Below are 21756 nucleotides of genomic sequence, written 5' to 3' on the forward strand. Positions count from 1 at the left end.
CCGAGAAGAGGCCCGCCAAAGGCCAGATGCAGCTTTGTTTGGTGCGAGAAAGGGCGCTTAGCGTGGATGCAGCCTTAAGACAAGTGGAGCTCAAGGGAAGATGATGCCTCGGGGAGGAAACGGGGGCGCCTGGGTACAGATGCACCCTCAGGGTGAGAAAGGGGGTGCTTAGGGGATGGGGAGCCTTCTGAGACCCAGAAGGGCGAGGTTGGCGAGGTCCGCGCTCTTCCCTAATAAGCACTTCTCCGGGAAGTGCTCAGCTGGTGTTCCTCGAGTGACTTGTTGAGTGAGTGAATATTCAGTCCTGAGGTCCCCGGATTCTCACCTTAGTTGACTCCTGGTGTCCTCCTGAGTTTCTCTCAAGGACCTGTCCCTAACGCACGGTTCTTCGTGGTGCACCTGAGAGCCGGGGGGTTGCAGTGCTTTTCCTCGTATCTGTGAGCCTTCAGGGTTGCTGCTTATTTATTGATGCCATCTCTTCCCTTCTTCTCCAGGGCATCCTCAAGGACCTGCTGCTCTACAAGATGTTGGGATTTTTGAAGCGCCCTGTGGTGGTGACAGCTGACATCAATTTGAATGTTGTGGTTCTGACTGCAGTGGGCTTACTGAGCCGCCTGTGGCAGCTTGCCTATCCAAGGGCTGTGGTGTAAGCCAGACAACCCCACTCAGGGCGAATCGGAAAGAATTGTAATTTGTTCATGTGTTGGTGACAGAAGGTGCCCTTCTGAACAGCAGAAGTGAGAGAGTGGAACTCGGTGATGGGTGTTTTGGGCAGAGGAGAGGCCAGTTTGTCCCCCAGGACAGCACATGCTGAGTCCACCTATCACATCTTGCCCTGTAGTTCTCTAGCAGGTGAAATCTGGCCCCTGAAACAGGTAGCAGCTGTAGGTAACCATTTAAAATCAAGGGTGGAGGGTGGAGGATTGATGGATTTGGAAGTGAGTCGCCATTGACCTTTGAGTGCGTTCTTCATTCTAAGGAGAAATGACTGCTGGTGGTATTACAGGGCCGTTCACTATCTGGTTAATACGTGTGTTCAAAAACGAACAAAAAAGCTTAACTTTTCACTGTGGAACACATTAAACGTACACAAAAGGAGGGAGAATAGTTTTAACAACCTCCTCCCCAACCAATGTATTCATCACTCAGCTTCAGTGGATTTTTTGGGGGGCAAGTCATAATAAGCAGCATGTTTAAGTAATTTGGTGTATTTCTGAAAGATGAGAACTCTTAAAAACAAAAACTGATTTAACGTTAGCATGCCTAAGAAATTGACAGCAGTATTGACAGGATCCTTGAATGTCCCTGATTGTCTGAAAACATTTGTTGCCGTTGGTTTCTGCACATCTCCCTGTTAGCCCTGCACCTGGTTACCAGGTGTGATTCTGACCCTTAGTCACAGACGTAGCCCCAGGTCTCTGAGGCCTCTCGGTAGGCTGCCTGCTAGCACGTCCCTAAATGAAACTGGGGAGGGTAAATAGAGTCTGTGTTGGGCAAACATCCTGAGTGTGTGGCTGTTCTTGGTGAGTTTTCCCTCCTGTCCTTGTGGATGGAAGATGCTGTGCACCTGTCTTAACATTCGGGGATGTAGTACAGTTGCGGCAGAAGCCCTGACCAAGGCTGAGCACTCTCTCACCTTGTTTGGAAACAGGTTAACGTTTACCCTGATAACCTGTGTTTGGTGAAGATTTCTAGTTGAATATCATGCGGGTTTGCTTTTCAGTTTCGATGAAGTATATTATGGGCAGTACATCTCTTTCTACATGAAGCGGATCTTCTTTCTGGACGGCAGTGGGCCACCATTTGGCCACATGCTGCTGGCCTTAGGAGGTAGGATTCATTAGTAAGAGAAGTAGCCCTTTAAAACCTTTAAGTGAGGGGTGTCCGACTGTCGACTCCGGTGGAGCACGACTCTTGATCTCGGGGTTGTGAGCTCAAGCCCCACGTTGGGTGTAAAGATTACTTAAAAATAAATAAATAAAGCTTATTTGCAACACCTAAATAAATAAGTAAATAAATAAAAATGTGGCAATTTATTTAAAAGATAATAAAATTCGTAGGTGAAATATCTTGAGGGCAGAAACCATGTCTGATTATCATTGGTTTCCTATTGCTGCCACCATTTGGCACTCCCCCAACTCTTGGCTGCACGGGATAGTTACTGACTCGTCTTCTGTTTCAGGTTATTTAGGAGGATTCGATGGTAACTTTTTGTGGAACAGAATTGGAGCAGGTAAAAGGTCATTTTCACGTCCCTTGTGACATTGCACATGTTAGGATGGAGAGGGATTGGCTTTCATAGGGATTAACAACATGGTTTATTAATTTGTTCAGGGCATGATAAATTCGGTACAAGTGGAAGGCTTTTGAAAGGTCTGGTAGACATCTTAGCGCTTAATCATAGTCCTTATTTTGTTCTTGGTTTTCGGTACACATAGCACAGTCTGTACTTGGCGTCTGATCGCAGTTATCTTTTGTACATGTAAGTTTTGTCTGTTGCTTCAAATGTTTTTGGGAAAAGATGGGGTAGATTTATAAATAAGTAAAGCACTAACTACTTTCAGAATCATTAAGCATTGTTTCTGCGCTTGATGAGAGCTAGGCTTTGACTGCGTAAGGCCAATGTCACAGCTTTTATCTGCAGTGTACGCACTCCATTACTGACATGGTCCCTAGTTTTGCAAACTTGCATTTTAGGGTCTGTGAACACGACACTGTTTGAAAACACACTTGCAGTGCAGGAAGATGGTGCGTGCACCATGTGCTCAGCTCTGCTGTGGTTGCTTTTCCAGAATACAGCAGCAACGTGCCCGTGTGGTCTTTGCGCCTGCTGCCGGCCCTCACCGGGGCCCTTCTGGTGCCCATGGCCTACCAGATCCTGCTGGAGCTCGGCTTTTCTCATTGCACCGCCACGGGGGCCGCTCTGCTGATGCTTATCGGTGAGACCCAGGCCTCCACCTGCTTCGGTGTCACGCAGGGAAGAACCCAGCGCGGGCCTTGGATATGTCCCAGTGTGCGGCCCAGGAGAGCTCGTGGGTTTCGTAGATGTGCCCCCTGCAGGGTCCCCTACTCCCAGGATGGAAGGAAGTGTGCCCACTTTGTCCAGATTTAACTCTGGGAGTCAGTCGCCCTCCTCCCAGGGTGTGGGGTGGCGGGACCGTGTGGTCAGACTTGTGCAGCTGAATACATCCACGTACCACGGAGTTGGTATTCTTTCTGCCAGTGAGAAAGATAAAGACTCAGAAAGGTTCGGTGACTTGCCCAGGGTCACACAGGTCTTGCTAGGCGTGATTCACACCTAAGAACTCACCTTCGCCGTTCTGGAGCCCGTCCCCTTCCAGCCACCCAATCCTGAACCTCCTGTGGCCACGTTCTGTGGCATATAGAGGGTGTCCTTTCTGTGGGTGCTCCCATCTCCTTACGTTTGCCCCTGCTCCCTGGCAGCTGACTTACATGTCCTCTTTCTAACAGAGAATGCTCTCATCACTCAGTCAAGGCTCATGCTTTTGGAGTCAGTGTTAATATTTTTTAATCTGTTGGCTGTGCTGTCCTACCTGAAGTTCTCCAACTCCCAAAAACAGAGGTATGCAGAAGGGGACACGTCCTTCCTAGTTAATGAGAAAGAAGAGTCTGGGTGGTTTGTTGACCTGAGAAGGTCTGATACCTTTTCATTTGGGGAAGCTGCTTGTGGACTGTTTTTCATCATTTAGACTGGCCCTTGGCTCCTGACTTCACAAATACATTCTCATTTTCATATAATTTAAAAAATTTTTTTTTAAGATGATTTATTTGTGAGAGGGCAGAGTGAGCAAGAGAGTGCATGAGCAGGGGGAGGGTCAGAGGCAGAGGCTCCCCACGGATCAGGGAGCCCGATGCGGGACTCAATCCCAGGACCCTGGGATCATGACCTGAGCTGAAGGCAGACACTTCACCGACTGAGCCAGCCAGGAGCCCCTCATTTTTATATAATTTAAACTAACTGGGAAAATGTTCTGGCCAAAAAGAAAAAAAATTCTGCTGGGACTGAGATTTGGCAGACGGTTCATTTTTCTCGTCTTGAAGCTTGGGACGGCCAGCCGACCCCGAGAGGTCTGAGGAGTGCGCCTTCTTGGGCGATGTTTCGTGAACCGTGCCCAGCTTTGCTCTTCTGCTTTGACCCCAGGCCCTTCTCTCTGAGCTGGTGGTTTTGGCTGACGCTGACGGGAGTGGCCTGTTCCTGTGCGGTGGGGTGAGTCTGGTCCACGGGTCTCAGACAGCCTTGGCATCCTCCTCGTTCTGTGCCTCGTTGTAACGATTTCTCTTCGGGTCTTTTCAGTGTCAAATACGTAGGTGTTTGCACGTACCTGCTGGTGCTCGCAGTCGCCGGCGTCCATGCCTGGCACCTGATCGGAGACCGGACTCTGTCACACGTAGGTGCCGCCGTGGAGCGGGGTGAGCGGCCGTCCCCAGGGTGGGCGGAGGTCGGTGTTAAACGAGTGTCTGGGGAGAAAGGCTTTTCCAGAAGACGGGCCTTCGTGAGTGAGCCTCCCGCCAGTGGCCGTGGGGAGCCCAGAGCTCCGCTGGCCACTTCCTCGGGGCCTGCCTGTTTGGAGCAGGTGCACCTCCCTGAGCGGCAGGATGTGACCTGTCCATCTTGCGGCAGGTCCGTGTGCTCTGTCACCTGCTTGCCCGAGCGGCAGCACTGCTGGTTGTTCCAGCCCTCATGTACTTGCTGTTCTTCTACGTCCACTTGATTCTGGTCTACCGCTCCGGGCCCCACGATCAGATCATGTCCAGTGCTTTCCAAGCCAGCCTGGAGGTAAGGAGGGGTGCCACGGCCGCCTCAGAGAGGAGATAGACTAGACTCAGCGTTTTCTTTTCTTTTCTTTTTAAGATTTTATTTATTTATTTGAGAGAGAGTCAGAGCACAAGCAGGGGGAGTGGCAGAGGGAGAGGGAGAAGGAGGCTCCCCACTGAGCAAGGAGCCTGATGCAGGACTCCATCCCAGGACCCTGAGATCATGACCTGAGCCGAAGGCAGAGGCTTAACCAACTGAGCCACCCAGGCGCCCCTAGACTCAGAGTTTTCTTATGTAAACACTGTCAAGTGTTAGGGGGAAAACCAGATCAAGACGTAAAGAATCTGCTTTAGTATTTCTAAAGAAATTCTGTGTGTGCGGATGGTGTGGAAATAGACGAAGGGGTCAGCTCTTCAGTGTGACCTGCTTGAGGACATGGTGAAGTCCTACAGACTCGGGACAGGTGCACACGCATCACAGGACAAGCTCTAGTCTGGCATTCCTTCCTACTGACTTTGCAGAGAATGTAAAACGTACTGATTGTGGTGGTGAGGACAGGAGAGTCAGATGGGACCCGTTCTTGAGTGCTGGCTCTGCTCACAGCTAGGCATACGTGTTTGGGCAAGTTTCTTAGCTCATCCAAGTGCTAGTCTTCTCACCTTTTTTTTTTTTTTTTTTTTTTAAGATTTACTTATTTGAGGGGCGCCTGGGTGGCTCAGCAGTTAAGCGTCTGCCTTCAGCTCGGGTCATGATCCCAGGGTCCTGGGATCGAGCCCTGCATCGGGCTCCCTGCTCCGCGGGAAGCCTGCTTCTCCCTCTCCCACTCCCCCTGCTTGTGTTCCTGCTCTCGCTGTGTCTCTTTCTGTCAAATAAATAAAGTCTTAAAAAAAAAAAAGATTTATTTATCAGAGAGAGAGAACACGAGCAGGGACAGAGGGAGAGGGAGAAGCTCCAGCAGACTTCTCACTGAGTGCAGAGCCCATCTTGAGGCTCGATCCCAGGACCCTGAGATCATGACCTGAGCCGAAACCCGAGTCGGACACTTAACCCACTGAGCCACCCCGGTGCCCCATTCTTTTTTCTTTAAAGGTTTATTTATTTATTTGAGAGAGTCTCACCTTTCAAATGGACAGGGTTGCCTTTCTCAGAAGATGCGTGTGGCAGCTAAGTGAGGGGGTGTGTGGAAGGACAGGAGAGTGCCTGGCCCCGGAGGCAGCATCGAGTTCCCTGTGTTAGGATTATATGACATAACCCGTGAGGAGTAGGTCCCATGTTCTCATAGCTAGTTCTGTGACATAATGACCGCCACCACCCCGAATACACACACACACCCCGTGGAGGTGTGGCTGTCGAGAGGCTCTGTTTCTCATGTACCACCTTTTGCTTTTGTCTTAGGGAGGGCTAGCTCGGATCACGCAGGGCCAGCCCCTGGAGGTGGCCTACGGCTCACAGGTCACTCTGAAGAATGTCTTTGGCAAACCCGTGCCCTGCTGGCTTCATTCCCACCAGAGCACCTACCCCATGATGTAAGGAAAGCGACCATGTAAATTGAAGGTCATAACAGGTTCGGTTTTTTCACATTTTTGCTGTCACCAGCTTTCGCTGTAAATGAAATTTCTGAGAAAGCCATGGAGCTCTCAGATTCTGATTATCAACGGATCTTGTCATTTCTGTGTATGAAACAGAGGGTCTTGGGGAGCAGAGGGCCCGGGCTCTCCCATGTCTGCTGCATCACTTGCACGCTGGGCACGTCCTCCAGCCCCTCTGAGACCCACACTTGCACCTTGTTTTCACCCGGACACCTTGCCGGGTGGTGTTTGCAGGAACCTCGAGAGAATGGCTGATTGCGGCCCCTGGCCAACGCGTTGTTGTGTTGGTTCCTTCATGCAGATATGAGAACGGCCGCGGCAGCTCACACCAGCAGCAGGTGACCTGTTACCCCTTCAAAGACGTCAACAACTGGTGGATCGTGAAGGATCCCGGGAGGTGTGTGTGGGTCCTGGGACTCCAGAGTGGGGCTGGCCTCGTGGCCCCCTCTCCGTGGACGCTTCCTCCCTTGGAGCTTCAAGAGCAGCTCCGTGCTGATGAGCCCGCAGGCAGGGGGTTGGACGCTTCCTCAGGGAACTGCCCACCCCGTATCTCCCCCGGGTGCTCCACAAACTCTTCTCTACCAGCGCTCCCTGCACCCCCCGAGGGAGTCCCTTGCTCAGGCCTCACCAACGGAGGACTCCCTTGTCCGCCTCCCCCGTCTGGTCTGGCAGCCCGTCTGTGGCCTCCACCTGCAAAGGAGGTCTCGAACCATCCTGGCCTCCATCTCTACCCCCTGCCGCCTCCCCCAACGCTCTCCTCCCACTCCGGTTTCCGCAGCTCTGCGTGTCTTTTAAAATGTCCCTCATGGCAGGTCACAGTCGCGCTGAAACCCTAGCTTCCGTTGCCCCTCCAGTGCCATCCAGTGCCATCCAGACCCCTGGTGGTGGCCTGCAGCTCCGGGCCTCCTTCCCGCCCCGCGGCTGGCCGGCCGCTCACAGCACCCACCCTGTGCTGTCACCAGGCTGGACCGATCCTACCCAGCGGGCTCCTTCTTAAAACCCGAATGTCAGCTCCTGTGGGAGGTTGCCTTGGCCGCTGTCCTCCCGTCCGGGGCGTGTCGGCTTCCCTGTACCCATCGTGTCAAAGCCGCGGGCGGCTGCTGGGTTTGGCACTTGTGCGGCTGCGTAAGGCGGCAGCCCGGGTCTGGCTGCTCCCCCACGCTCGCCACCACCCTGTGGGCCCTCGGTGCGCATGCATGGACCCAGGAGGCCCCGTGTCCAGCCGGCCGGCTCTCTGTCTCCGCAGGCATCAGCTGGTGGTGAGTAACCCCCCGAGGCCTGTGCGGCACGGGGACGTGGTGCAGCTGGTGCACGGCATGACCACCCGCTTCCTCAACACGTGAGTGCCCGCCCTCGGCCCTCTCCGCTCCTCTCGGGAGCCCGGGCCCTCTGCTCCCCAAGACCCTCTGTTTCATACACAGAAATGACAAGATCCGTTGAGTGTCCACCGGGGGTTCTCTGTCCCGAGCAAAGCCCGCCCACTGTCCCCACGGCTGGCTCTGGCTCCCTCGGGGTGGACCCGCACCGCACTGTAGCCTGCGCTCGGTGTTGGGAGGGGCCCCCCAGTGACGGCCGCGCAGGGAGGGGCGGGAGGGAAACGGAGCCTTAGCGGGGTAGCCCGCAACCCCGGGGCCGCCCCGGACCCCGCAGCAGGAGGTCGTGGTGGGGGAGCTTTGAAAGACAAGTTAAGGAGGGCTTCCCACACAGAATGAAGTGTGGGCTCTTCCATAGAGTTGAATGACTTAAAGTGTGTGTGTGAATTCAAGAAGGATTGAAATCCCGGCTACGTAGGGTCCGGAAGGGTCCGTGTGTGTCGGTGCTTGGCCCTTGTCTGACTTGACCTGAGCAGTGTCTGCAAACTGATGTGCCCGGCCTCCTCTCTTCCGACCTCCACCCAGCTTCTTGGGTCATCTTGTGGCTCCTCATGCCTCCCAAATTGTGCCTCGAGTCCCCACTTCCCCCCAAAAGCCACACTGCAGGCTCCTGGGCTCTGGCCTGCTTCTCCCTGCAAAGAGCCGTTTGCTCAGCCACCACCCTGGCTGCTTCTTTTTCTTCCTTCCGCTCCTGCCATGACCCAGTCCAGGCCTGATCCCTGTGCTGGTAGGGCTGGTGCCCCGACCTCCTGCCTTCCTGCCCCCCACGCCCCCACAGCAGCGCCCTGTGAGCGCACACTGTCTACTGGCCTGGTCTCGCTTCTTGGCCAGAAGCCCTCCAGCGACTCCCACCGTGTGGCCGTCACACTCAGAATAACGTCTCCACTTCCCCAGTCCCTTGGGATCCTGCCCCTGGTGACCCCTGGTGAGCTTCACTGCGGTCCCCCTGGCCTCCCTGCTGTCCCCAGACAGCCAAGTGCAGCGTCCTTAGGGCCTTTACACCTGCTCCGTCTGCCTGGAATGTTGTTGGACTCACATCCCCCCGTGGCCCACTCGCTGTAGTCACGTGTCAGCTGAAATGTCGCCTTCTCAAAGCCTTTCCCAGGCACTCCCTGCTGTCTTGGTTTTATTGGTAGCGCCCCACAGCCTGGCACTCTTGTCCATGCATGTGAAGGCCTGCCTTCTCTGGGGTGAGGACTGTCTCCAGCTCCCCTGGAGCGCCCGGCACAAAGTAGGATAAAGTGTGACAGCCACACGAAGGAGGGAGGTGGGTGTTTCTGGACGTTTGAGGTCGCCGTCCCCGAGGGCACCTTGTCCCCCGACAGCATTCCTAGTCCCACCATTTCCAAGGCCCGGGGTGCGTCGTCCTGCTCCTGGGACAGCGAGCACCTCCCTGAGACCAGCTTTGCCATCCGTGGCGGAGTGGCGATGCCCACATAGCGTGGAGTGCCGGCCGTCAGACCCCACATCACGTGACTTTTCCCCAGAGGTGTGATCCCTGGGGAGCGGCTGCCGTTGAGTGTCTCGTTTATCCGCACGCCCTCAGCTGGCGCCGCCTCGGGGCCCGGGTGCTCCTGCAGGCTGCGCCAGCTTTGTTTCTGAGAGTGGTTTTCTTCCCTTCACGGCGTAGTGATTGGCAGGGTGAGGAGCTCCCTCCACAGGACTGTTTGGTTTTCCAGGCACGACGTGGCTGCGCCCCTGAGCCCCCACTCGCAGGAGGTCTCCTGCTACGTCGACTACAACATCTCCATGCCCTCCCAGAACCTCTGGAGACTGGTGAGTCCCCGGCAGGAACCCCTCAATGGCCACCAGGAATGCGTCCTTTCTGACGCGGGACATTCAAAACCGCCCTTTAGAATAACTGTGACTCAGATGTAAAATCAGTGATTTTTAGTCCTAAAAGAAGCCCCAGATGTTTTCGCGGGGGACGGAGACTTCCTCTGCGGGAGGGACGAGCTTGCGGAGCAGTTGGTCGGTGCTCCGTGCTGCCGTGTGGCTCTCGGGGCTGCCAGGTGAAGCTTTCCTCAGACTTGGCGGCCTCTGCAGCCTCGAGACCAGGCCAGGGAATGCACAGGGCCGGGCACGGCCACCCTCCCTCCGCCACAGGAGCCTCTGTCCTTGAGCCTCGCCTGGCGTGAGCGAACACCCTGGTCACAGGGCTTCCCTGGGGACGGCTGCGGCTCCGGCCGGGGTGGCGGTTCCTTGCAGGGGTCCTCTCCTGAGGCAGCCGGGCCCCTGAGCATCGGGGGGCACATGCTGCGCCCCGCCCCCCAAGTCCCTCTCCGGGGCTGCACACGGCGTACGGGGAAAGGTGGCAGGAAGAGCGAGTTGTGTTCTGGGCCCTTGCGCCGCTGTGAGTTGAAGGACGTGTGCAAATACAGCTTCAGTCTGCTGTGCACACTAACGCCCTGGCTGGGGGGTCTCCGGGCTGCCCCGGAGCACCAATCTCCCCCCCGCCCCCATTCTGGTCTCACGGGCGTGACTGGCACGGCATGCTTGGTACAGTGCCACCAGCAGGCCCTCCCCGCAGAGCCAAGGGCCGCAAGGCTGCCTTCGTGCGTGCGCGCGTGTGCGCATGTGCACACGTGCAGCAGCGACCCCCCCCCCCCCCGCCACCGCCGCCGCCTCGGTGCTCACGCACGTGTCCGTTCTGCTTCTTCCCCCTCTCCTCGCTGTTGCTGCGGGGTGGGCGTGCTCTCCACCCAGGCCCCGTCCCCAGGAGCTCTCCCAGTGGAACTCCTCCCGAGGCTGCCCTTCTGCCACCCTGCTGACGGCTTGCCGATCCTAGTCCTGCTCTGTCCCTGCCGGTGGCATCTTCACCCCCACACGCGCACATTTCCAGGGACTGCAGCTCACGGAGCAAGGAGGGAGGATGGCTGACGCAGGCTGTACCTGTCGGCCCAGCCTCCCCCCTGCTCCCACGGAGCCCTTGGGTCTCCTGGCTCCCGCCAACAGCCACACGCCGTCACGGGTCATCGTGGGGCTGCGATAAGATAAGACAAGGCCAAGTGTGCTCACGATGTTCGTGTTTCCGTTACCCACCATCAGCCGGGCCACCCAGGACACCTCCCAGGGACCTTCTGTAACCCTCACCTGGACCATCTCTGCATTTGCCAGAGAGAGAAGGCCAAGCGCGGAGGCCTCTCGACTCCGAAGGAGGGTGGTGTGCTCCCCTGCCCAGCCAGCAGCTTGCTGCGTGGGTGTCGGGAACAAGGTCAGGGGCGCTAGCCTGTTAGCTCCCCGGAGCTCGGTCCCTGGTCTCAGACAGTGTCGTTGTTTGGTGACCGGTCCTCACTTGACATGTCAGGAAATTGGGGAAAGAACGAGATCATCGATAGGACCTGCTTTTAACAGGACATCGTAAACCGAGAATCCGACACAGAGGTTTGGAAGACCATCTTGTCAGAGGTTCGCCTGGTGCACGTGAACACCTCCGCGGTTCTGAAGGTAAAGGGGCGCCGTGTTTGGCTCGCCCATCCTGGCTGGGGGCTCACGACATCGGTTTACTGGACCCTCCGGGCTCAGCGGGTTCTTTGCGGGCAGGACATCCGGTGAAAGCCTTTGCCATGTTTCCCTCACACGGAAGGGCGAGGGCTCCACCTTCTCAGACTGGATCCTGAGTGGCGGGCCCGTGGAGGACCGGCTGCCGCCCTTGTCGGCTGCGGACAGAGGGACCGGGTGGCGGGGCCGGTGGGGGTGAGCTGGGGCCCCGGGCCTCCGCATCACGCCCCATCTCCCCCGGTTTCGCTAGCTGAGCGGGGCCCACCTCCCGGACTGGGGGTTCCGACAGCTGGAGGTCGTTGGGGAGAAGCTGTCCCGCGGCTACCACGAGAGCATGGTGTGGAACGTGGAGGAGCACCGATACGGCAAAAGTGAGTCGGGCCCTTGGCTTCCGTTGCTGCCGCTTTCACGAGCCACAGGCTCTTGCTTCACGCGGGGACTGGACGCGCCGTCCACGCGCTCTGCTGAGCCAAGCCCTAGACGAGCCAGCTGTGTTCTGAGGTTCCGCCCAAAGGCGGTGCAAGCTGAGCTTTCTGAGTGGAAAGATCTGGATTTGACCAGGGCTAATTGCGGCTGGTGGGGAAAGCCAGATGGAGCGACGACACAGTGGGTTGTTTGAAAAGTGGGACGTGGGCGTTTCTCCAAGCTGACAGCTTCTGTGGTGAGCTCCCTGACCTGCTCGTGTTTCCTTGGGTCCGTGTGTCCTGTCAGGCCAGGAGCAGAAGGAGAGGGAGCTCGAGCTGCACTCACCCGCGCAGATGGACGTCAGCAGAAACCTGAGCTTCATGGCCAGGTTCTTGGAGCTGCAGGTGACCGGCGGGGGCGGCATGGCTCTGCCTGGGGGTGCTGGCTCCCCACCAGACAGCAGTTCCCTTCCCGTCGTCAGCTTTAACTGGGACCTGGCTGAGCAGGGGACGTTCCTCTCTGTCTGCTCTGAGTGGCCGACGCCGCACGGTCAGCCCCGGGCCTGTGGCTTTGCGGGCAGGAGCGGTCAGGAACCAGGCAGTGTAGACTTGCCGTGTGGCCAGAATATGCTTGGAGCCCCCCAGATCAGGTCAGAGTGCGCCAAGGTCAACGTGATGGAGCCCTAGAGAGGTCAGAACAGGAAACTCGGGGTCCCGAACCTAAAAGCGTCCTTAGCACCAAGTTCAATCCCTTCCCCCTGCAGACAGGGGCACGGGGGCCCTGGGGTGGGGTCCCTGTCCCCGCCTGTGCTGCATGGTCCAGTTGAATGTGAAGGGGACACCCCAGCCCCTCAGGCCCCTGAGCGAGGACGGTGTCTGGCTGTGTGCTCGACTCCAGCCTCTGGCCTTCTTGCAGTGGAGGATGCTGACGGTGAGGAGCGACGACTCAGAGCACAAGTACAGCTCCTCGCCGCTGGACTGGATCACCCTGGACACCAGCATCGCCTACTGGCTGCACCCCAGGACCAGTGTAAGCAGGCGCTCGTGTGGGCGGCAGGCGGAGCGCTTGCTCGAGACTTCTCTGGCGTGAAGAGCAGCCGCCACCTCCTACCCAGCCCTAGCTTGGTCCGGGCCCTTCCTGATGAGATTGGGCAGCACGGGGCCAGTACGCGCGTCAGATGTGAGGGGAGAGGTTCATTCTTAGTGGGTGGCTGTCGTTAAAGCAAGAACGTCGGCCTCTCCGGGTTGCGTTTCCGTTTGTAGAACCAAGGACCCTACTCAGCCCTTTTCCCGGAGCAGTAGGTGGGCTGGGTTCCAGCCCGTTTGGGCTGCAGGCTGGTGGGCACGCGGCCGGTGGCTGACGGGGTCCCCTGTGCCCTCACAGGCTCAGATCCACCTGCTTGGGAACGTCGTGATCTGGGCTTCGGCCAGCCTCGCCACGCTGGTCTACGCTCTCCTCTTCTTGTGGTACTTGCTTAGACGTCGAAGGAGTATCCATGACCTCCCTGAAGGTTAGTGCAGCTTCTGACGAGGGCTTGTGGTGCTTCCGGCAACAGCCTGGCCTCACCAGGAACCTGTGCCTTAAGGCGACCTCCTTGTTTCTGTTGGGAGCGAGCTTAAATCTATTTTTTGTCTCCCTAGAGACGAAGTCTTGCCGTTGAGTTGCCACATTGGGTTAGACGCTTGTCCAGGGAAATGCAGGCACCAGGCAGGCAAAGCCCTCACCCCAGGACGTGAGCACGGGGTGGCTGGGTGGCACAGAGTGGCCAGCAGGCACCCAGTTACTCCGGTGCTGCTGTTTGCAGAACAGAAACCACTGCGGACCACCTTGAAACAGACGAATAAAGACCCAGGGCAGGGCGGGGCCCCGAAGGCCTCAGCAGTGTGGCACCGTCCCACTCTTCCTGCTGACGCTGCCCCTGTGGGCAGGGCGGGGGCCCAATACAGTCCCTCGGAGCTCGGGCTCCCAGGAGGCCGGCCCACTTGCTGCTGATCCCGGAGGAGGAGCCGGGGGGCGCTGGTATGGCTCAGAGGGTCGGGATGGTGAGGACCCTGCAGGAGGCTACAGGAGGTTCTCACGACGTCGATCTTTCTCCAGAGATCACGGCAAGGGTCGGGCAGTGGGGGAAGGGGAGAGCGTGTGTTCCTTAAAGATGAGGAAAGCAGCTCGTGGGACTGGGGGAGAGCCTTACAAGTGGGGCCCGGGTCAGCAGCGCTGGCTCAGGGCGGCCTTCCCCCCACCCCGCCCCAGATTCCTGGCTGCGCTGGGTGCTGGCGGGGGCTCTGTGCGCCGGTGGCTGGGCCGTGAACTATCTCCCCTTCTTCCTGATGGAGAAGACGCTCTTCCTCTACCACTACCTTCCCGCGCTCACCTTCCAGATTCTCCTGCTCCCCGTGGTCCTGCAGCACATCAGCGACCACCTGTGCAGGTACAGGGCCTCCGCAGCCACGCCTCCCGGGGCTCCAGGTCTGGGGTGTCGTGAGGACTTGGGTGTGCCGTGGGAGGGGTTAACAGGCGCCCAGGAGGATGGTGTGGCTGGCCGGGGAGGCCGGGAGAGGTGTGGGTGTGGGAGACGGGGAAGGACGCTTCTGGCTCCAGAACAGCCAGTGGCATGGGCCGGGTCGCGTGGTGTGCCGTGGAGATGAACCAGAGCGAGTTCTGGAAGCGGGACCAGAGGGTGTGGACCTGGAATTTTGGGAGGAGCCGCACAGCCTCTCAGAAGGGCTGTGGTCCCATCATGCTGGGTGTGGGGACGCTGCCCTGGTGCCAGTGTAGATGGGAGAGTCTGGAAGATGCACGAGGGGTCCCGTTCGGTGCCTGGGCCAGGGTGTGAGGGGGCCATATGCTCATGACGGCGAGGAAGAGCCTCGTCCCCCATGCCTGGGCTCCGGTCCCCGCAGGCCCCCGCTTCTGAGGAGCCTCTTCAGCGGCCTGGTCGTGGCCTGGTACTCCTGCGCCTGTCACGTGTTCAACACGCTGCGCCCGCTCACCTACGGGGACAGGTCACTCTCGCCCAGCGAACTCAAGGCCCTTCGCTGGAAAGACAGCTGGGACATTTTGATCCGAAAATCCTAGCAGGACACACACAGTGAACGTTTGGGCCGGGGTCAGGGCAGGAAGCACGGTTATCTCGAACCGTGTTTGTCTTTGACAGAGTAGCCTGAAGCTTGGCCGCCTGGCCAGCCTGCTGGGCTTTTTCTTCAGACAGTCGCTGATAAGCAGTTTGTTTTGAGCCAAGTTTGTGTTTTCCAGGCAATAGAGAACATGCCCTGAGTGTCCCCTGGCGCCCGAGGGCCCCCGAACTAGGACATGCTGAGTGGCTAGGGCAGGCCTCGCAATGGGGCAAGAGCAGGAGGGGAGCAGGCAGTGATGGGGTGAGTTAGGGACGAAGCAGCCAAGGCCCTGGTCCCCTCTCCCGAGCGCCCGCTGACCTGGGGAGCCATGTCCCTGGTGAGGCCTCGAGGAACCGGCCTGCATCATGTCAGCGCCAAACAAGCTACCAAATGACAGGCCCTTGATTCTCGTCACTGCAGTGAAGACCCCGGGACCCCTCGCTGCTGCTGACACGGTGGGGGCAGACGAGCCAGCAGCCCCAGCAGGTTGAGACTTGTGTCACCCACACATAACCCCGTCCCGAATCTGCCCTCTGTGTACAATTAAAACAGGGACACGTTGGCACTGGTATTTGGTGTTATTTATTGATTCTCCAAAGGGCACAGTAAGCTGATGAGACTGTCACATGGCCATCAGAAAGCAGCCGCGGCTATGCGCTCGTGAGGTCCCAGCTGTATAACTAGACTCGGGGCCCGATAGCAGGAGACGGCGGGTGCCCGTGCGGCTTGGACGGCGGCAAGGGGAAAGCGTCATTGCGACACAAACAGTGTCTCGTGGGAGGGAAGACAAACAAGGACGACACCGGTCGCAGGCATCGTGCGTGCAGCCGGGGATGCTGGGTGTATGCAAGGAGACTGGCTGGCGTCGGGCGCTGTGCCCTGTCCACACGGTGCCCAGGACCCAGGGTACATGGCGTGCGCCAGCCTGCCTTCCGCCCCAGGCGCGGAGCCGGGCTTGGCCTGGGTGGGCAGGTGCTGCCGCCTGTGTTCGCTGCTGGTTGAGGAAAGGCTCGTTGCAGGGTCTCCTTCCCTGGCGCACAGCCCAGGAGGAAGGAAAGCTCTCTGTGGCTCCGTACACGCGGGTGTGCTGCGCTGGATCGCACCCACCGGCAGGGCACGAAACTCGCTTACTGGGTCACCACTCACGTAGGAGAATGACAGAACGTTCGCACGTGTAACACACAGAAAGGGGACGTACTCTCCTCAAACCTCTGTTTCAGTCGCATGTGTGTGGGAACTGGGTCGTCCTGGGAGAGTCACTCTCGCTGTGGGTTCCTGTCACGCACATGCTGGGACAGCCACCACACCCAGGCCGCGTGCTCCGCGTTCCCAAGAGACGTGACTGGCTCACCACACGTTCTGGGGCATTTCTCAGTAACTCAGACTTTTAACCCTCTAACGTGACGAAGCAGGTACAAACGTCGGGAGGGCGTGCCAACATCCAGTTGAGTGTAACAGGTGCAGTGATCCCCATCCCATCCCGTCCGTACAGCGCCCAGAGGAAGCAGCGGTGGTGTTCATAGGGGCGGGTGGGCATCTCTGGGCCCGACCCTGAACACAGTCTGTCGGGGGTCCTGCCCAGGAGGCTGAGCACCCCGCTCCTCAGTGGGGTCTGCTGCTGGACTCCAAGTGCGATCGCTTGCTAGAGGTCAGCACCCCGGGATGGTCTCCCGGCTCAGGAAATGTCCTCTTGTAGCTCCGCCCATTGGACCCTCGGTGCCATTTGCAGAGGTCGCCGCTCAGGATGTCCTGGATGTGCTGCACGATCAGGTTGATGGCCACTGTGGCAAAGACAGCATGTACTCAGCCCGTCTGGTTCCCCCTGGACGCCTCGAGGCCAGGCTCCATCTGCTGCTGGCTCCCTGGGCCACCCCGTCCCGCAGCGGCTCGGGGCCGGAACACAGGCCCTCCCGCCGAGGCTTTGCCGGGCCTCGGCAGACAGAATACCGTGTGTCAGGGAGGGCGCACAGTAAAACGGCCCAGCCTGGTCCGCGGCCCTTTCTGTTCACCAAGAACCCGGGGAAGACACTTCCTGCTAACGAGCGAGTCCCTGTCAACGTAAGTCTCCTTCTCCAGCCTCACTGACCCGTAACTGACAAACAGGAGGGGTCCATTTAAGCTGTCCAACGTGTTAAACATTTTCAAAATATTCTTTGGACCTTGCCATGAGCGGACGCGGACGGCAAACCCTCATCACTCAGCGTAACCGCCAGGACAGGGCCCCGGGAGGCGACTGAGGAGTCGGGGCAGCGACAGGCCCAGTTCTTACCCATGTTGTCGACCCCTCGAGGGATTATCACGTCCGCATACTTCTTGGTCTGCAAGGCAAAAAGCAGGATCTCAGATGATCTGCCCCCACCCTTCCCCCGGGACTTCTGGTTGTTGGACACGAGACTCCACGACAGGACAGCAGCCCTGGGGGTGGCAGGGACCGGTGTGGTGGCAGACGGGGGGCCGGGACTCAAGTGTTAGGCAGGTGCGAGAGGCAGGAGGAGAAGCTGAGACAGCCAGAAGACACGTGTTTCTCCCCCGGCGTCTCTGAAATGCGCTTGCGTTTTCCTGGGAAGGCCGCTGTGGGAACAGTTCTCTGTGCTAACACTTCACTGAGCCAAGTGACCTGCGGCATCTGTCGTCACATGTGACCCTCTTCCCCTGAACTAGGACCCTTTCTGCGGGAAGCCCGGAGCAGGGAGCAGGCCGGGTCCCGGCATACTTCCCGGACGGTGCATGCAAAGCCCTCTGCACCTCCTGCCCCCGCGCGGCGCTGCCAGGTAAGGGCAGGGATAGAGACACCAGGAGGAACAGGGCCGCCGAGGGGGGACCCCAGCCAGATGTTGCTGAGGGGGACACGCCTCAATCAGGCCAAGCAGGAGGAGAGGAAAAGGAAGCGGTCTGAGCTGAGGGACAGACCCGCGGACCAGTCCGTGTGGCGGGCGGGTGGACATGGGCCAGATCCTGGGGCAGCTGTGTCTGCACGCAGTGGGGACCCACGGAAGCCACGAGCACAAGATGGCCAGGCCGGCTTCACGGGGGGTGCTCGCCAGTGGGGTGCAGAGAGGGGTCGGCGAGGGGCAGGAGAGTTGAGGAAGGTCGTACTTCAGGGACCAGGGAGGAACACGGTCACCCTGGCCGGACTCGGTGTGTGGCTGCACGTAAAGGGATCGGGAAGTTCAAGGACAGTGCTGGGGCGCAGGCTCCACACAGGGTCACCCGGTGGGACTGGGTGTCCCGAGTTTTACCGTAAACCACCTGCTCTGCCAGATGTCTTTCTTTCCATGAATAACAGAGAGAGTACAATTATCAATTTACTTTTCTCATCGTTTTCCAGACGCTTCGGAGAACATGAATGTAAAATAAAAAACGTTCTCTTCCAACTGCAGCAGATCGCACTCACGTGTCTACTCAACAGAAGCGGGGATCCTGGCTCCATTTCCTTTGTGCTGTATTTTACTTTTAAGAAGCAACATGTTAAGTTTCCCTTTCAAACCACCTGTAAGTCCTATCCTGTAAGAGCTGGAAAGTGGAGGGCAAGACACACGGCCACAGACCCCCGACTCCCAGCCAAGAACAGCCTGGAGGAACAGATGGTGTGGGGGGTCAGCAAGCGCCTGCGCCGCGCCTGCGTGAGTCGGGGTGTGGGCCAGGGACGGACACGAGCCCCTGCCCCAGTGCAGCTCCCTATTCCGAGGGCGGCAAGCAAGGCACAGCGAGTTCAGCCAGCCAGAGGCACCCTGGAGAACGGAAAGCAGGCGGGCCAGGAGCAGAGGGTCCTCGGGGTGACCCTGGGCGGGCCACGCAGGTGCTGTGGGGAAAGGCCTGAAGCAGGGAGGAAGGGAGCTGCGTGGACGTGGGGGCCGAGGGGCTTTTCCAGGCAGAGGAAGGGATATGCACAGACAATGCTTTTAGAGCAGACAACGAGGCCCTGCGAGGGGGTATGATAAGCTAACTTCTCTGTTCAGAAATCAGACCCCACTGCTCCACGATTCGGCTCTCACAGGACAGGGTGCCAAGGGTCCTCTTGAAAAGGGAGAAAAGGAGGTCCCCAAGTAAGCAAAAGGGGTACCGGCAGGCAGAACTCCTCGAAGGCTGGTTTGACGAAGGTGGTGTACTGGGTCAGGATCTGCTCCAGGTCCCTCCCGCGGTGCACGTCCCGGAGAACTGAGGCGGGAGGAGCAAGGCGGTCAGGACTCGCGTCCGCCCTCGGCCAGGGGCAGAGGGAGGCCTGAGTCCGCCTTACCTCTTCTTGACAGCCTGACGTCGGAGTCCGTGTCCACAAAGAGGCGCAGGTGGAACATGTCCCGGACCTCCTGGCTATAGAACACCAGGATGCCCTCGAACAGGACCACGTCTGCAGGGTAGACTACCGTAGTCTCTGCTAACCTGGGAGGCGAGACCAGGAGACGGACCCCGCTGGAGCTACGGGATCTGGGGGCCCGGAGCACAGTTGGCTCCGGTCCCCAGGTGTGGACCGCGTGGAGGGGGACAGATCACAGCAGGGGACAGGGGTGTGCCCAGACACCAACAGGGCCAGGCTGCTGCGGGGCACATGCTAGCTGGCCCCCCGCACACGGTCCCTCTCCCAGGAACCACCTTGCTCACCTTGAATGGGTCACAAAATCATAGGTTGGGACCTCGACAGTTTTGCCCTCCACAATGTTTTTTAGAGTCCTGTGCATCAAATCGTTATCAAAAGCATCTGCAGGAATGGAACAGAAGGCAAGACTATCCAGGTGTCCTCGTGCTGGGGATGGGAGTGAACTTCCTTTACCTTGGGGGCGGGCAGCCACAGCTCCGCCCAGGAACATGTGGACTAGGGGCCGCCCCTACAGTTTACAGTTGCAGACTGCTGTCCCACACAGAAGTTTGGCCCCAGGGATCTCCTGATCGGCCAGCACTGGGACACAGGTGGGTTAGGCACCTGCTTCTATTTCTGGGAAATAACCACCGACTGATGCTCCTCAGGCCTTCTTCCCACGTGTCCCCTCCTTCCCAAGTGGGAGCCAGCCACAGGGTGGAACCTTCTAGCAATGGCAGGCAAGGGCAGGCTGGCTCTTTCCCCTCATCTGTCTATCCCATTTGCACCTGCCCCCCGATCAGACCAGACCAGACACGGCCCTCTTATTTACCCACTGCTTCCCCTGCTAGCCTCCCAAGGACTTTGCCCCAGGGCAGGCGAGGACCCCAAACAGCAGGAAGGTGGGGGGATTTCTCCATGAGCACAGTCCTGGCAGAGCAGTGGTCCCCAAGGCTCCTCCGCAGCAAAGACTTCCTGACTGGCTCCAACCGAGGGAGCCAGCAGCTCCTGCAGGGCAGCTCAGGGCGCAGAGAAGGAGGCAAAGTGCTTTCTGACGTAATCACACAGCCCGCCCAGGCTACCTCAGAAATTTCACGGAACCACTGGGGTCTCTCTGCATCTGCCGCCAACCCTGGAGCCAGTCCCCTTGTCTGTCCTCCTCCCTCACCCCCCTCAGGGTCTTCAGCTGCACCTGGGTGGTCGAAATTGTACTGTCCCTTCAGTGCCTTGGCCTTCTGTTCTGGGGTCAGGACCTTGTAGAACCTGTCCTGACTCAGGATGACCAGCTTGCGCTGCCGGTGGTCCACTTCGTTCTGGCCCAGCAGCTCCATGATCTTCTCACACACAGTGGACTGGGAATACACAAACAGGATTCCCGCCTGGACCTGCGCCTCCTGCCACGGAGCTGGCCTCTGGAGACACTGACCCACCAGCCCCCAGGGGCCGCCGAGCAGACCAGCGACAGGTGAGGTGGCCTTCGGGGAGCGCCGCGGGGCACCGGAAGGGGCAGCACGCACCGGGGGCCCGGAGGAACGAGGCCAGCGGGGAGGCTGGGGAGAGCCCGAGGGCAAGCGCCCCTCGCCCTGCCTGCACCCCGGCCCCGCCCCGGCCCACCACGGCCGCAGCCCCTCGCCCCTCCGCGTCTGCCCTGGAGGGGACGCCTCGGTAGCCAGGAGCCCAGGGTGTTGTCCCCGGCTGGAGGCCGGATCGGTCCGCCCCGTGTCCCAGGGGGCCGGGGTCGAGGTGGCACGCAGGCCCCGGCGGGCTGCCCAGCCCCTTACCTTCCCGCTCGCGGTGCCGCCGCTCACCCCGATCAGGAAGGGCCGCTGGTGAGGACGGTCCGCCTCCGGCGCGGCGCCCTCGCAGTCGCCGCCTCCAGCCGAAGCCATCCCAGGCTCTGCCGGCGGGCATCGGGCTCCGAGCTCCCGCCGCCTCCCCGAACCAGCCGGCCCTCCCACCGCCGCGCAAAGGTCGGAGACGCCCACCGGGGTCCCATTTCCGGCAGGCGCGCGGCGTAGCGGGGGAGGGGCGGTGGGAGCGCGCGAGGCGCGGCGGGAGTTGTAGTCCTAGGCGACGGAGGGCGCTGCGCCTGCGTGGGGCGGGTCGGCTCACCTGCGGCTGGGTTGCCCACAGCCCGGGGTGCTGCGGGTTTGCTGCAAAGGACGAAAGCCACTCAGTGGCGCCGCTGGCTGCAGGAGTCCCCAGACGCCGGGCGGCCTCCCCAGCAGAGGCGGTGACCGCGAAAGTTCCCTCCGTCCGCGCCTCCGGTGCCTGGGGGCGTCGGGGATGATCCCACCCCGGAGACTGCGGGGCTGGGGGAGGGGGGCAAGGGTAGCGCCAGGGCCGGCAAGTCAGCCCCCCGCAGCCGGTGCTCCACGGGGGCCATCGGAGTTTCCTAACATTGCCCTGATCGTGCCGCTGGTCCCCTCACCCCCGCCTTCAGAGGTTCCCCACTGCCCTGCAGCAAGTGTCGCCTCCTCAACCTTCCGAGCACGTGGTGGTGACAGTGATGACTTTCGACTCCAGCATTAGGCAGGCTGTGAGCCAAGGAAGCCGAGACGGAGTCGGCTGGGTACCCCTGAACCCCCGGTGCCTGGCACAGGGAAGGCAAATGCTGATCGATTCTAATTGTGTATTTCCCCCAAGGCATCAAGACTATCTCTGTGGATGGAGCTCCTAATGCACCGTGAGCCCCGCATGAATA

At 59.3% G+C, this 21756-nt stretch overlaps 2 protein-coding genes across 8 annotated transcripts; one reads left to right on the forward strand and one right to left on the reverse strand.

The window, feature by feature from the left end:
• Nucleotides 1–500: 500 nt before the first annotated feature.
• On the forward strand, nt 501–15318 carry POMT1 (protein O-mannosyltransferase 1). 3 transcript variants are annotated; one of them, XM_021691769.2, is made up of 19 exons: nt 501–646; nt 1724–1830; nt 2183–2233; nt 2793–2939; nt 3472–3583; nt 4163–4228; nt 4316–4409; nt 4643–4798; nt 6173–6303; nt 6668–6763; nt 7613–7705; nt 9419–9515; nt 11094–11186; nt 11491–11611; nt 11952–12049; nt 12561–12674; nt 13029–13155; nt 13896–14073; nt 14546–15318. In XM_021691769.2, the coding sequence occupies exons 1-19, from the start codon at nt 525–527 to the stop codon at nt 14718–14720; spliced, it is 2178 nt and encodes a 725-aa protein (XP_021547444.1). In that variant the 5' UTR covers nt 501–524; the 3' UTR covers nt 14721–15318. The 3 variants fall into 3 exon arrangements, with proteins under 3 accessions (XP_021547444.1, XP_021547445.1, XP_044776631.1); XM_021691770.1 differs by having other exon boundaries at nt 525–646; nt 4316–4466; XM_044920696.1 differs by lacking the exons at nt 11491–11611; nt 11952–12049 and having other exon boundaries at nt 525–646.
• Nucleotides 15319–15327: 9 nt separating this feature from the next.
• Nucleotides 15328–21008, reverse strand: UCK1 (uridine-cytidine kinase 1). 5 transcript variants are annotated; one of them, XM_021691768.1, is made up of 7 exons: nt 20834–21008; nt 20245–20404; nt 19358–19454; nt 18996–19138; nt 18822–18916; nt 17028–17076; nt 15328–16539 (listed from the first exon to the last, which is right to left on the reverse strand). In XM_021691768.1, exons 1-7 carry the CDS (start codon nt 20939–20941, stop codon nt 16361–16363), a joined length of 831 nt encoding a protein of 276 aa, XP_021547443.1. In that variant the 5' UTR covers nt 20942–21008; the 3' UTR covers nt 15328–16360. The 5 variants fall into 5 exon arrangements, with proteins under 5 accessions (XP_021547443.1, XP_044776298.1, XP_044776297.1 ...); XM_044920363.1 differs by having other exon boundaries at nt 20861–21002; XM_044920362.1 differs by having other exon boundaries at nt 20245–20446; nt 20861–21002.
• Between the last annotated feature and the right edge of the window lie 748 nt (nt 21009–21756).

Source organism: Neomonachus schauinslandi, chromosome 13 (assembly GCF_002201575.2).
Source record: "Neomonachus schauinslandi chromosome 13, ASM220157v2, whole genome shotgun sequence".
Taxonomy (NCBI): domain Eukaryota; kingdom Metazoa; phylum Chordata; class Mammalia; order Carnivora; family Phocidae; genus Neomonachus; species Neomonachus schauinslandi.

Bases quoted from the DNA above. Each gene is read 5' to 3' on its own strand.
- POMT1 (XM_021691770.1), top strand. From the start codon at position 525: ATGTTGGGATTTTTGAAGCGCCCTGTGGTGGTGACAGCTGACATCAAT. The intron at 1,831-2,182 runs GTAGGATTCATT...CTTCTGTTTCAG, and splicing joins CATGCTGCTGGCCTTAGGAG to GTTATTTAGGAGGATTCGAT. The intron at 3,584-4,162 runs GTATGCAGAAGG...CTTTGACCCCAG, and splicing joins TCCAACTCCCAAAAACAGAG to GCCCTTCTCTCTGAGCTGGT.
- UCK1 (XM_044920362.1), bottom strand. From the start codon at position 20,941: ATGGCTTCGGCTGGAGGCGGCGACTGCGAGGGCGCCGCGCCGGAGGCG. The intron at 19,139-19,357 runs GTGAGCAAGGTG...CTCGCCTCCCAG, and splicing joins GATTTTGTGACCCATTCAAG to GTTAGCAGAGACTACGGTAG. The intron at 16,540-17,027 runs GTAAGAACTGGG...TCTTTGCCACAG, and splicing joins TCGAGGGGTCGACAACATGG to TGGCCATCAACCTGATCGTG.